The sequence below is a fragment of the Ahaetulla prasina genome, chromosome 3, assembly GCF_028640845.1.
Source record: "Ahaetulla prasina isolate Xishuangbanna chromosome 3, ASM2864084v1, whole genome shotgun sequence".
Classification (NCBI taxonomy): Eukaryota; Metazoa; Chordata; class Lepidosauria; order Squamata; family Colubridae; genus Ahaetulla; species Ahaetulla prasina.
This window is the reverse complement of record NC_080541.1, coordinates 119,742,270-119,760,886: the sequence shown is the minus strand read 5'-3', so window position 1 is coordinate 119,760,886 and position 18,617 is coordinate 119,742,270. Positions and strand designations below refer to the sequence as shown.

Sequence of the window (18,617 nt, the reverse complement as noted above, 5' to 3'; positions counted from 1 at the left end):
GTTTTTTATTTGTTCCGGCCTATGGCTGTAATAAACTGAAACTTGAAGCTGTTGAAGGTGGAGATCATTTTTGTTTCTGCTCTTGCTGAATCCTAGAACAAGAGATTTATGGCTCACCCAATGGGACCAAGATTTATGAATACTTTCACTTAAACAGCTGAAATTGTTCACACTATAAACCATACAATCAAATATGTCAATCCATCAACCAATCAACTAATTTTAGGAGTCAACTCAAGAGAAATAAACTATGTGAAATAGTTTTCCATTTCCTTTTCCATTTTCAAAGTCTGCTTCAGTATCTCATACAATTGTATTCCATTTGGAGAAAAATCTGATGAAGGGTATTGGAGCCAGTCCAATGTCTTTCACTGCAATATGTAATTAGGTTTATTAAAAATAAAAAGGATCCATTTGCTAAACAGGAAGGAAGAAAGGGAGGGAGGGAGGGAGGGAGGGTAGGTAGATAAGTAGCAGGCAGTAATCTCATGAGCTAGCATTTCAAATCATCCCCTCTAATCTCTAATTGCAATATCTTACACACTGGAGTAGGGGGTATTTTTGCAGAACCATGACATCATCATCCTTTGATGATACTACCTCATATTTGACTGTGAATTTTTAGGCACTGATGGCCCTCACTCCTTCTATGTTTCTCTCAGATTCCAGGACTGACCAAGTCATCTATCTATCTATTCCCAACTTCCATACATTCAAGCTCTAAGTCTGAAGAGGAACTGTGCCCATTTTTTCTTGAATTTTATTATAGCTCTGTGTGATCTGAGACCTGCTCAATGTAAAGAGTAAAGAGATGGAGTAAAGAGTTACAGCAACATGAATGTCACCTATACTCTACCTGTTTCCTAGCCTTGGCAACCTGAAGATATGCAAACTCCAACTCCCAGAATTCCCCAGCCAGCAAGGCTGGTGAACTCTGGCAATTGAAGTCTATACATCTTCAAGCTGCCATAGTTGAGAAATACTGCTCTACCTATTTAAAATATACCATGAACTGAATAAAACTTCAGTCGGTACTTTTGCATAAACTCCAACACAAATTTATATAAGTGTTTCATTACCCACTGTAAACATCTCTAATCTGCAAACATCTGCAAATCCAAGATATCTTGAGATAAGATCTAAAAAGATATCAAATATTTTGCCAATCAAAGAATCAGACAAGGGATGCACCAGGTATAAGAACTCCAGCATACCTAAGCAGGTTTCAAGCCCAGTACACTTGTCACACAAGTAGGATATTAAATCTCACCATGAAGCGCCACAATCCACCAATGCTCTCACTCCTTTCAAAGCATGTTGGTTCCAGGCCCTCATCCAGGCAGCATTTGATGGATGCGAGGCCACTCACTCCTGCTCCAATAATTGCTACACGGCATACCATGGTTACCTAGTGGGAAAGGAATTGTTCAAACCAACCTTATTCTTACATTAAGAGCCATGGTGGCACAGTGGCACCATGGTGGCACATTTACTAGAATGCAGTATTGCAGGCTACCTCATTGTTCATTGCTAGGAGTTCAGTTCTGACTGGCTCAAGTTTGACTCAGCCTTCCATCCTTCTGAGGTCGGTAATATGAGGACCCAGATTGTTGGGGGCAATATGCTAACCCTGTAAACTGTTTACTGCTGTAAAGCATTGTGAAACAATAGATGTCTAAGTGCTACTGCTGTTAAAAAATGAAAATGGTACAACAAAATCACAGCAAAGCAACCAAATACTGATTACAGCTAGATATCCACTGTTGCCCCCTTTATTTCTCCGCAGTGATGCCAGTTTACCCCTTGTGAGTCATTTACCTTAGCCTCTAAGTTCTAAGCAAACATTTTAAAGGATCAATAATCTTTTAGGGGCCTCGTAATTCAAATAGATACACCTGGATTTTTCAGGTGGAAAATGCCTCTGCAAAGAAGGCTCTTTCTCAAAAAGATTTTTGGCATTGTCCTGAAGCTTAGAACTTGCATGGGCATCCTTGCCTATAGTTTCCAGTTTCAGGAATGCTGTTCTAAGGAATACAGAACAAGAATCAGAGACAGAAATATTTTATAGTTTTTCACTCCCTCCCTTCCAGCTCTTGACCTGTTATATTTGCCACTCCCTCCACACACAACACACGCACACACACAGTACCCTTACTTCCTTCAGCTGTTGCCCTTCTTGTTCTGTCAGCTTCTTTACAGCACACAAGTGACCCTGGCAAGAAAAGCCAAATGTATTTCCCTGCTAGTTTTGGAGGTTGGCTCTGAAAGATAGGAGGAGTTCCTTTAGAGCAGGATTACATAACTTGTGATCTGACTGTGGTTCCTAAGTGTTGCAAGCCCTTAGCAGAAAGTGCAATGCACTACACAAAAGGAAAATGAACAGCTATTTAAAGAAGAATAGGAACTACCTGACTCCTCAGGTGTCTGTTGTGGACGGTTGACTTTTAAGTTGCTTCTAAATGATTAGAGTTAGGAATGAGCCATGGGCTGGTCAAGTTTGTTAGGAAATGGCTACTAACTAGGCTAGGACAGTTAAATGTCCTCAAATGAAGAGCAGTCAAATCAGTTTGGATCTGATATACTGATGTTCATCTGATAATGACTGATCACTATATAATAAAAACATTAACTAAGTTAGTGGTTGTTACCGAAAAATATATCCCATGCTAGGAATCATTAAGAAAGCTTCCAAAGTTGGCACATTTCAAATACTGCAAACCGTTTTTATCACTGTACCTCCAGAAGCCTTCTGTAGAGCTAGTGACATTTCAGAAAATGGAACTTAATATGATTGAAAACCAAGAGCAACTTTTAGTTAGAAAAGGATACACTGTTTGCATCCATTTAAGTAAATAAATAAAAAAGCAGGAAAAGGAAAACAAGCCTCTAAAAGGAAATGGATCTTCCCAATCTAAGATCACAAAAGCAAACTAAATGAGAAATTCAGGCAGTACATTTTTAAACAATGCAGGGCTAACCTATGGAATCTGCTAGAAGAACATGAAGGGATGGCCAACTTGGAATGCTTCAAATGTGAATTAGGGGAAAAAAGGAAGCTATGCAAGCATATACTACCTCAGAGTCATTGGTGTAGCTCTGACTACAAGCTGTGGCAGAAATAAAGGGTTTGGCATCTAGTTGGTTTCAGTTCAGCAGAATGATTGCATAAATAAAGTTTGATACAGTAAAATTCTTTAATGCCTGACCTCTTGAATCCACTGTCTATATTTCAATTTACTTAAATGTAACTACTGGTACTCTGAGAAAAACTATAATGAAAGAAACTGCTAAATGGCAGGTTTTTATTCCCACTCAGCAAACAGGAGATAGTTCCATTGCAACTAGAATTTAAGGCAGCGTTATATGATTATTAGCCAAGAGATATATGCAGAGAAAGGGACAAAGGTAATGAAGGGGCACCGAATGCAACATGTTTGAACAGGTTGTGTGATAAGCAACTTGCTTCAGCAACTTGAACACTGATACAAATTTGAGAAAATGGGGATCTCTTGTGACATCCCCATTGGGATGTCTGGGTGAAAGGAAATGGGTGAAAGGAAATGCAAGGCAAATGTTTATAGAAAACCTATGTAGCTAATTCCCCTGGAAAAGTCTTTCTTGGCAGAGAAGAGGCCATTTACAAACTGAGCTGCAGCCACTCAACATTTTTATTTTCCAACTTAGTTAAAAACCAAATTAATTCTGGAAAGGGCCTTTTTATTTTATTTTATTTTATATTTTTATTTATTTTTATTTGTCACAACAGTAGAATAGAATAGAATAGAATTTTTTATTGGCCAAGTGTGATTGGACACACAAGGAATTTGTCTTGGTGCATATGCTCTCAGTGTACATAAAAGAAAAGATACCTTCATCAAGGTACAACATTTACAACACAAATGATGGTCAATATATCAATATAAATCATAAGGATTGCCAGCAACAAAGTTACAGTCATACAGTCATAAGTGGAAAGAGATTGGTGATGGGAACAATGAGAAGATTAATAGTAGTGCAGATTTAGTAAATAGTTTGACAGTGTTGAGGGAATTATTTGTTTAGCAGAGTGATGGCCTTCGGGGAAAAAACTGTTCTTGTATCTAGTTGTTCTGGTGTGCAGTGCTCTATAGCAGGGGTGTCCAAACTTGGTCCCTTTAAGACTTGTGGACTTCAACTCCCAGAGTCCCTCAGCCAGCAAAGCTGGCTGAGGAACTCTGGGAGTTGAAGTCCACAAGTCTTAAAGGGACCAAGTTTGGACACCCCTGCTCTATAGCGTCGTTTTGAGGGTAGGAGTTGAAATAGTTTGTCCAGGATGTGAGGGATCTGTATATATTTTCACGGCCCTCTTCTTGATTCATGCAGTATACAGGTCCTCAATGGAAGGCAGGTTGGTAGCAATTATTTTTTCTGCAGTTCTAATTATCCTCTGAAGTCTGTGTCTTTCTTGTTGGGTTGCAGAACCGAACCAGACAGTTATAGAGGTGCAAATGACAGACTCAATAATTCCTCTATAGAACTGAATCAGCAGCTCCTTGGGCAGTTTGAGCTTCCTGAGTTGGTGTATATATATATATATATATATATATATATATATATATATATATGTATGTATGTATGTATGTATGTATGTATGTATGTATGTATGTATGTATGTATATTTGTTTTCTGAGGTTTTCGTGGGTGTTTGTATGTAGGTCTTTGGTTATTCGGGTTTTCTCCCGCATAAAATTTGAAGTGTCCTGGCGACGTTTCGATGAAATCCCATTCGTCATCATCAGGCTAGGTGCTTACAGCTTCCTATTTGTAGGAGAAATTTCTCCTACAAATAGGAAGCTGTAAGCATCTAGCCTGATGATGACGAATGGGATTTCGTCGAAATGTCGCCAGGACACTTCAAATTTTACGCGGGAGAAAACCCGAATAACCAAAGACCTACATACAAACACCCGCGAAAACCTCAGAATATATATATATATATAAGCATAAGCATGAAATAACTATACGATATATATATAAACATAAATATAAACATAAGTATGTGATAACTATATGAAATTGGATACAATCAAAGGGAACATTAGGACAGGAACGGTAGGCACGTTGGTGCTCTTATGCACGCCCCTTACAGACCTCTTAGGAATGGGGTGAGGTCAATAGTAGATAGTTTTTGGTTAAAGCTTTGGAGATTTTGGGAAGAGACCACAGAGTCAGGTAGTGCATTCCAGGCATTAACAACTCTGTTACTGAAGTCGTATTTTCTGCAATCAAGATTGGAGCGGTTCACATTAAGCTTAAATCTATTGTGTATTGTTGCGATTGAAGCTGAAGTAGTCTTCAACAGGAAGAACATTGTAACAGATGATTCTATGAGTTAAACTCAGGTCATGTCGAAGGCGGCAGAGTTCTAAATTTTCTAAACCCAGGATTTAAGTCTGGTGGCATAAGGTATTTTGTTGTAATCAGAGGATTTGCTTTTGTGGCATGCCAGCATCCTTCAGAACTGCATTCAAAATCAAAATCGAAATTGAAAGATAATTGCAGAGTGGAGAGGGGCAAGAAACTAAGGGGCATCAAGGAAAATTTCAGTGGAAATTTTGGACACCATGCTGCGATCCCATCTTAAAACTACAAGTGCTGCAGCCACCACCACTTATTTCTTTCACTACAAGTCTCTAGTACTTCTCTCAGTGTAAGTGAGGTGATTTGTATCAGCATGTACCCGAGAGGTTTTGGCAGAGCTTATTTCTGCTGAATCTCATAATTTCTACTATAATTGACGCAAATAACATCAGGACAACTGTCCAGAGTTTCTATTGCTCCATTCTCTGCTAGCAAAGATAAGAGAAAGGAAAATAGCTTTAGCTGCCCAGTGGTGACAAAGATGTGGAATTGCAGTGGTAGAAACAATATATATGAAAGTATCTAAGAAACCTGAAGCAGTGAACTCAGTCAGAGAAACAAGCACAGAAGAACTTCTGGAGAAGAGTTTCTTGTGACAGAAGTTGAGGGGAAAAGCATTACATAATCTACATGAAATAGCCAGTATTACTTGGAATCAGTTCTGTGAAAGCATGCAAAATAAAGCACAAAAGTTAATAATAAATGGTGATACTTTTACACAGTTCCTGTCCACTAGCACAGGAGAGCCTCTGCAATATCTGTACTACTTCAATGAAGCTGAAATAATGCTTAATGCATAGTATTTCCCAACCTTATAAGGAAAGAAAACATACTGTTCCAGAAATCCAAGAACATTGTGCAACTACCCCAAATTCTTCATATTCAGTGGATTTTTTTTCTTTTATTATATCCCCTTCTGGTTTTTCATATCCCTTGGAAGGATCTATAAATGCAAAGGGGTGTATAATTGCTGTCATGTATAGCAGAAAGGCAAAAGAATTGTAAATACTCCTGAGTTCTGATCAGCTGTTGGTCCAATCCATGTTATCCTGTGACAGAAGAAAATACAAAGACAGAACTGCTTTTTAAAGTTCAGAACAGCTGTTTAAAAAAAAAAAAGTCCAGCATCACTTGGTCATTTTTTTGCATTATAGTGCACTGATAAGGAAAATTTGCAAGGAATGAAGATATAAGAAATATGAATACAAATGTGTAAAATGTTACTCCTTCTCTGCACTAAAAAACAGAGTATGTTTGCTGTTCCAAAAGCAATTATCACAACATTCTAGTAATCAAAGCAAAAACAGCCCCTTTTCATTGAATACGTACAGCAATTCTCATAGGGATAAAATGTTTTTCAGTACTTGTCAACTTTGAAGATTCTCACTATTCAGTTAGGATTCACATTCTAAAAATGCCAATTGTGGGAAAAATAGGAAGGAGAATTAAATATCTCTGCCATTTTGAGATATAAAAAAAATAAAAGTGGGATATAATTTTTTTAAAGTATGAAAATAAAAATGTTACAAATGCAATTGGAAAATGTGTCTCTGTTTCAGGGTCCAGCCTAAATAATTGTATGATCTTTGTCTTGACGAATTTCTGTAGCAGAATTTCCGGAAGAAACCAGATGATGAGGAAACCAGATTTTAATCTTTATTTTTGAAAAAATCTGCCAAAAGGAAATGCCTCATAAAAAACATTTATTTTTTTAATATAAAAATCAAAGCTTCTCAGCGGGTCCCAAATATTTGAAATGGCTTTATTGCTTATGGCACAGTTGTCAAACTCATGGCATCACGTGACGTTTTGCGATTTTTTCCCCCTTTGCAGAGCTGGGGTGGGTGTGGCCTGTGCGTGATACATCCGGCCTTGTGCTGCCAGTTTGACACTCCTGGTTATTGTGATTATAATGTAAAGATTATCAAATCTGGGCTGCAGCGATCCAGATTCTCACTAGGAAAGCAGCAAAAGTTCCTGTGATTTTGTGAATCTGTGGCTATCTAGATTTTTACCATCCAGATCTAGTCAGCCTTGATAAAATGGGTGCATTCCACCAAAATGCCACAAAGCAGATGAAACAGGTAGCTCACCTAAATTCTATATAGTAAGCATATGTAAGGTTTAGTGTACTCTTGGCTTCTGCCTGAAATTATGTCAAGAACCATAATTTGAAGAACCTTTTGGTCCACAAACTAAGTATATTCTGCAAGAAAGAATTTATATGTGATTTCCAGATGCTTTTTTTTTTTTTAAACTTCCCTGAGAATACAGATGATATGATCTCTGTTAACATAATAAGACTTTTGGAAGTCAAACAAAGACTTTTGGAAGCCAAACAAAGACCTGTTTAAAGGTTTTTCTGCATCACAAACAAACAATCTCAAACTGCAACATTCCATAGTAAAGTGAGGAGAGTGTATTGAATGTTGCTTTTGAGATACAAAATTCCCTTTAAACCGATACTATATGGAGAACATATCTGAACTATTCAGGATCCATCTGAAGGGGCGGTTCTTCCAAGAAACCAGCAGAACCAAATAGAGCCACAAAAGTGCTGGCATGGAGCCTTCATTTCAAACTGCCTCACCGATTTAATTCAGTGCTCATTGCCTGGACACGGGGTCTTGAGGCAGGATATGAGCAAAAGCTACATTTCCTGAGGAAGGCTTCTTAAGCTGTTTTTGCCCTGTCATGGCTGTGAGAGGACACTCAGGAAAAGGCAGAGGCAAGGGGGCATGGGAAGTGGGCCACCATCCTCTCACCTAGGCAGGTAGCCTAGTGCAAAATTACTCTTTGGGTGTTTTCCTTGGATACAGTGAAGATAAATCAATTATGCATTTATTTAAATAATGCATAAACAAATCTAATGTAGATAAGTAGTTTAGTTTCAGCTGTGAAGGAAATCTTTAAAACACTGGTTTGGCTAGGCAAGATCCTCCTGCACTTAGTCAGATTTGTGCAACGTTTTGCTTAGCACTGAGAAATTGATTGATTCTTGCTCAAGGGAAAATGTGCTGGGAATTTGACCTTTCCTTTGAATTGTATTACATATTAATCCAATCCACTTTGAAGCCTCAGAGCACTAAATTTCTGACCTGGTGGAAGATTTTATCATTGTTTCTAGTTGTGTTCTATCCTGTTACTTAATTTTCAAGTAAGGAAACTGCAATATGTCTAAATATAATGTATAAATCCTAAAAGGCTTGAGGGTCAGTCGCTGAAATACTCAAGCAATGCACATGGCTGCAGTACCCTCTGAGAATCAGATTAATTTGGAATAAGCAGCTTGAAACCACTAGCTCCAATTGCATCAAATCTAGTAAACAAAAATGTTCCCGTCACTTGTAGCACTTTATGCAAACGGTTAGGATAGTACCAGTCCATTTTGGCACATTTTGGCCAGGATTTCACAAGCACAACCAGAGACCAATATTACCCTAAGGTTGTTCACACTATGTTTTTTAAAATAGGATCTCTAATCTAGTGACTACTTTGCAAGGCGGGCATTCTCTTGTCCACATCCCAGAAATTCCAAATTATGTGCAGTGATCCAGAGCAAGTCACTCATGGTTATAGCAGTAAAAGCAATAGAAGCTCTTCTTCAGCTCCATGGCACCTTCTCTGTTTATATTCTTGCATGATGAGATTTAGTGCATACTATGATCCAATGTCCTGTCCACTTACAAAGAAAGACATCCAGAAGGCCTTCAAAGTCATCCCAATTCCAGACAAAATGAGAGAAGCCAGGCTGTGATGGTATGGACATGTGGTCAGAGCTGGTCTGTTGTCAGTTAGCCCAGATACTCCAAGGACTACTGAAATAAAAATGGATGGACTGCCTGCAGGAAGATATGTGAGCCATAGGTGTGTGCTCTGCCAGTACTGCAGACTGGACAAACTGGTGGACAAAATGCAAAACTGTGGCTCCCATGATACAACAGGAATAACACAAAGAACAAGAAGACTAAGATCCAGTGTTCAATTGATCCATGACTTGAAAGTACTGCTCTGTAAGATTTTTTTGAAAAGTCATTGCTGATGTTTATCTGCTTTCCTTGCACAGCTTTTGCTTTTGGAATCCAGTGCTACACTTCCCCACTCTTCCATAAAAATCTTTGATTGAAAAAGAGGGAGGATCTAGCCTAATTCATGTGGTAGATTTGAAGTACTATGGTGCAATAACAAATGGTCAATTATTGGGTCTTAACGTCTGCATTTCTTTTCACACAGGGACCTCATTTAGATAGCATAAATTTCCAATGATGTATTGAATTTAAGTGTGAACATTATCTAACCCTAACCCTAATTAGATTTACTCCCCAATAGATTTGCACCTCAATGGGATTTTCCAATATATTTTCCCAGGAAATAGAGATAAGGCGGAGTTGAAAACTCAGCACCTTCCTAAGCATACCAAAGCACCTCAAGTCCATTGGCGATACTCAATTTGCTCTTCAAATTCATGGAGCACTGTGAATGGATAGTCTTTCCAAGGGGTAATTCTTGTTTATACTAATTATAAAATTAGATTAATTTTGTCATTTTCCATTCATCTGGTGAATACGATATTTAGACAACTTATTCAAGTGTCCTCACTGATATGTTTAAAATCGGGGTGAAATGCTACCGGATCGGACCAGATCAGGCGAGTAGGTAGCAAAGACTGGGGCTGGTTCACTGAACTGGGAACAATGGCTGCCTGGCCACGCCCCCGAACTGATCCGTGGCCCACAGTCCGGCGATGCTTACCTGCGTTCCACACTGCCTTCCCGGCATCCCGGTGGCCAGCTTGCGAAGGCAGGCAAGCGGAAGGCCACATGGAAAGCAGGCAAGCATGGCAGGGCTTTGGGGAAGGGGAAGGGAGTAAGCTGCCCCCTCCCCCGTTTTTCCTCTCCATCTCTTCCTCCTTGCCAGCAGCATCCACTCAGCCAATCTCCCTGCAAACTCGGCCGATGCTTCCACACCTCCACGCACTTTCTTTCCTCCCCCCCCCCGATCTCCCCACGCCCACACAGCATCTGGTTCTGCAGTAAGGTAGCTGCGGGAATCACCAACCCATCAGTGGGCACCGGGAGCCAAGGGGGGGAAAGCCGCACTTAAGAGAAGGGCAACGGTCCTCTCTTATTTTTGGAGCTCGACTTTGCTGGACTCTTCTCTTCTCTGCTCACGCTTAACGCTGCCGATGCCGATGCTACTGGGAAAGCAGCTGGACGGGGCCGAGTGAGGCTTGCTGACCTGCCACAATTACTAGAAAGTGCTTAGGATCCAGGCTACAGTCAGGGTCTCAATGGCATTAGCCCTGATCCGCCTCATTGCAGGACCTCCGGGCTGCCTGGGAGCTCCGAGTCAGCTGAAAAAAGGTTCAATTCTTGGGGAGATGAGAAAAGAGAGTGGCAAAGCAGTGGGGGGGGCAGCTTATTCCCTTCCCCGAAGCCCTGCCATGCTTGACTGCCTTCCATGCTGCCTTCCCAGAGGTCCCCCAGGCCCCTTGCCTTCCCCTCCACCTCGGGTCCCGCTGCCTGCCCACCCAGTCACATGCCCACCAAACCACGCCCACCAAGCCATGCCCACAGAACTGGTGGCAAAACAATTTAGATTTCACCCCTGGTTAAAATGCTTACATTCAAATGTCTGAATTCACTGTTCAATTAGCTGTCAACAGATACACAATCACATTTTAATACTCTTTGAAAGAAATATGATATGTAAAGGCCCTAAAACAATGATATGTTCTACATTTAATCTGGCACTAGTGAGGAGGGAATAAACTCTCTGAAACCACTCCTGCCAGCAATTAGTGCTCTGAACCATGTAAAATCATGGGATTCAAAGAATATTTGTCTTGTAAAATAAGAATCTTTGCACCTGAGGAAAGAATTGTTAAGGGCTTGCTGCAAAAACAGGCTTTACTACTTCACCAGAGATCAAATTACTTAATTATGGATTTTACCAGGTAAACATAATAAACTATAGAAGTTGAATTGCTATATCCAGGAAGTCTATGAATATTTTCACGGATTATGTCTCAACTGTGAAATGAATGCTGGTGACATTATCCAAACCAACTCTTGCAAGATCTCCTGCTTGATAGCAATGTGCTGCTACTCGCTACACCCCAACCCCCAAACCCAGTTAAACATCTTTTATGAGTACAGTCTTATATTTTTAAGGGGAGAGTACAAGTAAACTCTTTTGGATTAAACTTTCTGGATATACATGCCATCTGCTGAGAAATCTGCACTTCTTAGATTTATTACAAACTGGATGAATTATGGCTACTCAGTTGTAAATGGGATCCATTCTATGTCTGCCTTACTTCACCTGCCATCACTTCTTCTTGCTTATGTGACCAGCCCATTTTCATTTCCATTTCAATTCCTTCTTGATATAAAGTGTCCACGAAAGAGATCTAAAACAAGATGGATCAATGACATCAGCAAGTATTTGCCAATTGGCAAAAGAAAGCTCAGGATCTTATTGGTTGGAAACATGGGAGAGGCCTTCACCCTGCAGTGGATAGACAATGGCTAAAATGATGATGATGAATTGTAAATGGAAAATGCCCTGTACATGTTCAGAGTTATTTCCACATTCTTTCAGTTAGACACAGTGAGTTTTTTCATAAACATTTAACCATGCTGTGGGAATTAGATTTTTCAGTCCATTTAAAAATTTCCCAAGTTTTATAGATGGCAAATGCCACCTGAGAAACTGGCAAAAATGCTTAAAGATAAATCAGCTAAATGTTGGAAATGTCATCAGTTACCAGGATCTTATTCTCATATGTGGTAGACATGCCCGGAAGCCAAAAACTATTGGGAGAAAATAAAGGGTTGGATAGAAGAAATAACCCAACAACATATGTTTTAAGGAGAACTGCTTTAAGGAGAAGTGGGGGTGGAAAACTGACTGCATTTCTTCCTGATTTGCTTCAGAAAAGCACGGGAGTAGAGCTGCTGCTTTAAGGAGAATATGGGGGTGGAAAACTGACTGCATTTCTTCCTGATTTGCTTCAGAAAAGCACGTGAGTAGAGCTGCTGCTTTAAGGAGAAGTGGGGGTGGAAAACTGACTGCATTTCTTCCTGATTTGCTTCAGAAAAGCACAAAAGCATGTGAGTAGAGCTGCTGCTTTAAGGAGAAGTGGGGGTGGAAATCTTTATTTTTTATTTTATTTTATTTTATTTATTTGTCATAACAATATAACAATATATATATACAAGCGTTGCATAAAGGGTTATATAATATATGAACGTATATATGAGGAGAAACGAGGTACTAAAAACATATATATACATAGGGGAAGAAACAGTAGGACAGGAACGGTAGGCACGTTTGTGCTCTTATGCACGCCCCTTAGAGTCCTCTTAGGAAAGTGGTGAGGTCAACCGTGGACAGTTTTTGAGTAAAGCCTTTGGGGTTATGAGAAGAAACCACAGAGTCAGGTAATGCATTCCAAGTATATACAATTCTGTTAAAGAAATCGTGTTTTCTGCAATCTAAACTGGAGCGGTTGACATTGAGTTTAAATCTGTTAGTAGCTCTTGTGATATTGTTATTGAAACTAAAAAAGTCATTGACAGGAAGGACATTACAACAGATGATTTTATATGCTAAACCCAGATCTTGACGAAGGCGACGAAGTTCCAAGTTTTCTAGACCCAAGATATCAAGTCTGGTGGAATAAGGTATTTTATTAGTTTCGGAGGAGTGGAGAATTCTTCTCGTAAAATACCTTTGGACACGCTCAACTGTGTTGATGTCAGATATATGGTATGGGTTCCAGACAGGAGAGCAGTAATCAAGAATTGGCCTAACAAATGTTTTATATGCTCTGGTCAGTAGCGTGGTGTTTTTTGAAAAGAAGCTACGTAAAATTAAGTTAACAACTCTTAGAGCCTTCTTAGCTATATAGCTGCAGTGGGCTTTGGAACTTAAATCGTTAGATATAAAAACTCCAAGGTCTTTGACAGGATGGGGGTCATCTGCGAGGCAATGTCCATCAAGCATGTACTTTGTAATTGGGTTCTTTCTTCCAATATGCAAGACTGAGCATTTACTGGTTGAGATTTGTAGTTGCCAAATTTTAGACCAAGCAGTTAGATGATCAAGGTCCTTTTGAATTGTGGATGTATTGTCAGTGGTGTTGAAAAGTTTGACATCATCAGCAAAGAGAACACAGTTACTAGAGATAATGATTACAAAGATCATTTATGTATATTATAAAGAGAGTAGGTCCAAGAACGCTGCCTTGAGGAACACCACTCTTGACAGGAACAGGATTTGATAGAGCATTACCAATTTTAACTATTTGTTGTCTGTTTGACAGAAAAGCAGATATCCAGTTGTGTAAGGGTCCTGAAATGCCATAGGATTTTAATTTTAGGAGAAGTTTATCATGTACTACTGAGTCAAAAGCTTTACAGAAGTCTATGTAGATTGCATCTATTGATTTACCTAGGTCAAGATTTGTAGTCCATAGGTTTTTACAGTGGAGAAGTTGTAAATTGCAAGATAATTTTTTCCTGAAGCCAGATTGTTTATTTGAGAGAAGGTTGTGTATTTCTAAGTGTAAGGTAATGGATTGGTTGATGACTGCATTTCTTCCTGATTTGCTTCAGAAAACACGTGAGTAGAGCTGCTGCTTTAAGGAGAAGTGGGGGTGGAAAACTGACTGCATTTCTTCCTGATTTGCTTCAGAAAAGCACAAAAGCACGTGAGTAGAGCTGCTGCTTTAAGGAGAAGTGGGGGTGGAAAACTTTATTTTTTATTTTATTTTATTTTATTTATTTGTCATAACAATATAACAATATATATATACAAGGGGTTTCCGGTGGTTTCGTTTTCCCCGGGAGGACGCCTGGAATGGCGTCCCGAACTGAGATTCTGTAAAAGCTGGTGAAACAGCTGTTAGCCAGCTTCAAAGCTTTTCTCTGGGTGAAAGAGATTAGCAAGAGTGGCTGGATAGCAGAAGATTGCCCCAGGGGCTCTGCTTTCTTATGCAGAGTCCCGGAGGGGTGCCTGCATAACCCAGCCCCACTCCAGACTCGGCTCGATCCTGTTAATTAAGCAGGACAAGAGGAAAACGCCCACCTCTGCTCAATTGATTCCGGTTTGAATAACTTAAAGCAGACGGGACAAATACAAGTGATCGATTACTGGGGAAGCAAGAAGAGAGCTGACTTCTACTCCTTTTTAAAAGGGGAAAACTTTTTCTCACTTGAACTTAGTGAAGGAAGAAATGGCGTCTGAGAGGAAGTGGATTGGAGGCTGCTTGTGAGAGAAAGCGAAGTTCGTCTTTGTGGATTTTAGTTGAATAGAAGCTTTCCATAGGAGGCAAGGTGAAAGTTTTTATTTTACAACTTTAATTGGAGACTTTTTGAGACTTTGAGATTTTATAATTCTAATTAGAGACTTTACTTAAATTAAAATGGCTTCTAAGCCACCAAAAGCTCCCATGATGAGAAGGGGGTCTGAAACTAATTTAGAAGATATATTAAAGGAACAGAATAGAGTTTCTGAAGAGCGATTTAAAGAAATTATGAATAATATTCATGGTGTGAAGGATCAACTTAGGGAAGAAATTAAAGAGACTAATAAAAAAATTAGAGAAGATTTATTGATGGTTTTTCAAGGTTTGGCAAAAAATTTGGAAGTAATGGAGGATAAAGTGGAAGTAATTAGTCAAGCAAATCAGTATTTGGATAATAAAGTTGGAGAGCTTCAAAATAAAGTGGATAAAAATGAGGATCATGTGGTGGTATTGCAATATAGAGCGTTGGAGAAGGCTTTGAGAATTAGGGGTCTTCAAGACCGTACCCACAATAGAAGAATGGATATTGAAAGTTTCCAATTTGGCTGAGATGGCTAAAATCTCAGCCTTCTTGAAAGACAGTACTCAAGAAAAATATTTAAATGAATGGAAGAACTGGATTGATTATATTCAAAATAGATATCAGATTAAGAAATTTCGGATTGCTTTTGAATGAAGGATGTTATTTTTGATTTTAATGGAAGAAGTCAGGTTATGTGAGAGAGAAAGATTATAATTGTGTTAGATTTTAAAATTTTAATGTATGACTGTTTTGTTTAAGGAACTATACCTTGTGTTTGCTCCGTGAAGTCCGGGGGGGGGGAGGGGGGTTTAGGAGGGAGGGGGGAGGGGGAAAAATTTAATTGTTGTAAAACTTTTTCAATAAAAACAAAACAAAACAAAAAAAACAATATATATATACAAGCATTGCATAAAGGGTTATATAATATATGAACGTATATATGAGGAGAAACGAGGTACTAAAAACATATATATACATAGGGGAAGAAACAGTAGGACAGGAACGGTAGGCACGTTTGTGCTCTTATGCACGCCCCTTAGAGTCCTCTTAGGAAAGTGGTGAGGTCAACCGTGGACAGTTTTTGAGTAAAGCCTTTGGGGTTATGAGAAGAAACCACAGAGTCAGGTAATGCATTCCAAGTATATACAATTCTGTTACAGAAATCGTGTTTTCTGCAGTCTAAACTGGAGTGGTTGACATTGAGTTTAAATCTGTTGGTAGCTCTTGTGATATTGTTATTGAAACTAAAAAAGTCATTGACAGGAAGGACATTACAACGGATGATTTTATATGCTAAACCCAGATCTTGACGAAGGCAACGAAGTTCCAAGTTTTCTAGACCCAAGATATCAAGTCTGGTGGAATAAGGTATTTTATTAGTTTCGGAGGAGTGGAGAATTCTTCTCGTAAAATACCTTTGGACACGCTCAACTGTGTTGATGTCAGATATATGGTATGGGTTCCAGACAGGAGAGCAGTAATCAAGAATTGGCCTAACAAATGTTTTATATGCTCTGGTCAGTAGCGTGGTGTTTTTTGAAAAGAAGCTACGTAAAATTAAGTTAACAACTCTTAGAGCCTTCTTAGCTATATAGTTGCAGTGGGCTTTGGAACTTAAATCGTTAGATATAAAAACTCCAAGGTCTTTGACAGGGTGGGGGTCATCTGCGAGGCAATGTCCATCAAGCATGTACTTTGTAATTGGGTTCTTTCTTCCAATATGCAAGACTGAGCATTTACTGGTTGAGATTTGTAGTTGCCAAATTTTAGACCAAGCAGTTAGATGATCAAGGTCCTTTTGAATTGTGGATGTATTGTCAGTGGTGTTGAAAAGTTTGATATCATCAGCAAAGAGAACACAGTTACTAGAGATAATGATTACAAAGATCATTTATGTATATTATAAAGAGAGTAGGTCCAAGAACGCTGCCTTGAGGAACACCACTCTTGACAGGAACAGGATTTGATAGAGCATTACCAATTTTAACTATTTGTTGTCTGTTCGACAGAAAAGCAGATATCCAGTTGTGTAAGGGTCCTGAAATGCCATAGGATTTTAATTTTAGGAGAAGTTTATCATGTACTACTGAGTCAAAAGCTTTACAGAAGTCTATGTATATTGCATCTATTGATTTACCTAGGTCAAGATTTGTAGTCCATAGGTTTTTACAGTGGAGAAGTTGTAAATTGCAAGATATTTTTTTCCTGAAGCCAGATTGTTTATTTGAGAGAAGGTTGTGTATTTCTAAGTGTAAGGTAATGGATTGGTTGATGACTGCATTTCTTTCTGATTTGCTTCAGAAAACACGTGAGTAGAGCTGCTGCTTTAAGGAGAAGTGGGGGTGGAAAACTGACTGCATTTCTTCCTGATTTGCTTCAGAAAAGCACGTGAGTAGAGCTGCTGCTTTAAGGAGAAGTGGGGGTGGAAAACTGACTGCATTTCTTCCTGATTTGCTTCAGAAAAGCACGTGAGTAGAACTGCTGCTTTAAGGAGAAGTAGGGGTGGAAAACTGACTGCATTTCTTTCTCATTTTCACAACCCGCGCGCCTAACGGCGTGCGAATCTAATTTAATCACTATAAATCAAAAATAGCAATAATATATTCAGGGTTGGTCCACTTGAGATTGTGATTTTATTCTATTCAAAATGACTGGCTTAGTTCAGTGCAATACTTGTTTTGCAGCTGTCTTTCGCAGTACTCTTTTCAAATTTGGGTACTGTCCTCTTTGTAAACAAATTAGCAGTCTACGTGGACAGATTACATATCTAGAATCTCTAATCTATGCTCTCCAAGCAGAAATTAGGTACCCAATTCAGCCATTCCAGCTGCTGAGCCATCAGCCTCCTCTACCACAAAGATCCTGCAGGAAAAGGGCAGTATGGACAACCGTGGGATCTGGCAGGGCGAGAGCTGTGAACCATAAACACAAAGCTTTTACAGTGTCCCAGTATAACAGATATAGTGCCCTTCCTGACCTAAATAGGAACACTAAAGTGACAGATCAAGGTAGTTGTGATACTGATAACTCAAACAATCAAGGGATTATGGTTCGAGATGAAGAACTTACTTTGGAAAAGTGTGAACCTACTTTGGAAAAGTGTGTATCAAGTATTACAGATCGGTCACACAAGAAGAGCATGGTATCCAAAAAGAGAAGCCACCTTCTGATTGGTGATTCAATTGTAAGGGATGTAAATTTAGGAAAGGATATGGAGGTTTTGAAAGATGTCAGGTGTCTACCAGGTGCTACTGCCAGCAGAGACAAGAGGCGTATTCTTAAGATAGTCAAGAATGCCAGTAAGGATTCTGATGTTGATGCTATTATACATCTTGGCACAAATGATCTGTCCCAAAAGGATGTGCTTTCTGTGCAGAATGATTTCCAGAGCTTGGGGTATGAACTTAATAGCATAGGTTGTAGGCTTAACTTTTCAGAGGTTTTACCAGTACATAAGGAACAAAAAGGTAAAGGCCAGCATGTAGTGGAGTTTAATGTGTGGCTAAAGGAGTGGTGTAAAAGGGAAGGCTTTGGTTTTATTAGTCATGATGTCTGCAACTGGTCCAATGAAAAATTGTACAAAAGAGATGGATTGCATCCATCAAAGAAAGGGACTGAGTTACTTAGCAATACATTCACAGATTTTCTGGATAAACATTTAAACTGAACAGTGGGGACAGAGAATTAACTGATATAGAAAATTTCTGTCCCCAGCAATCGAAAACTAAAAGGGTTATCAGTGCATGTAAGACTATCAACCCTGCTATCAAACAAAACCAAGCACTTAACAGTGAGTGCCGTACCATGTGCACTAAACCAACAGGTGGTAAGAAAGTAGGGGCAGTCAACACAGGTTATGTAGACAGTAAACACAAGGTCAAT

The 18,617-nt window shown here is 39.2% G+C and overlaps 2 protein-coding genes across 3 annotated transcripts in view; one reads left to right on the top strand and one right to left on the bottom strand.

Moving 5' to 3' along the window:
• The window catches only part of LOC131195443 (flavin-containing monooxygenase 3-like), a 34,030-nt gene extending 31,778 nt beyond the window's left edge, over window positions 1-2,252 (bottom strand). The window contains exons 1-2 of the mRNA XM_058177351.1: window positions 2,156-2,252; window positions 1,271-1,408 (exon numbers count right to left, since the gene is read on the bottom strand). Coding sequence (XP_058033334.1) covers window positions 1,271-1,402 — 132 coding nt within the window. The 5' untranslated portion in view covers window positions 1,403-1,408; window positions 2,156-2,252. The remainder of the gene's footprint in view (window positions 1-1,270; window positions 1,409-2,155) is intronic.
• Window positions 1-18,617, top strand: part of LOC131195442 (dimethylaniline monooxygenase [N-oxide-forming] 2-like) — an 89,175-nt gene that overhangs the window by 9,684 nt on the left and 60,874 nt on the right. Inside the window, exons 1-3 of one of the 2 annotated variants that reach the window (XM_058177350.1) lie at window positions 9,768-9,899; window positions 12,420-12,515; window positions 14,022-14,116. The exons of the other annotated variant lie outside the window; for it this stretch is intronic. The gene's annotated coding sequence lies outside the window, so the exon portion shown is untranslated. Of the gene's footprint in view, window positions 1-9,767; window positions 9,900-12,419; window positions 12,516-14,021; window positions 14,117-18,617 lie in introns of those variants that run through there. 2 annotated transcript variants of the gene reach the window in all.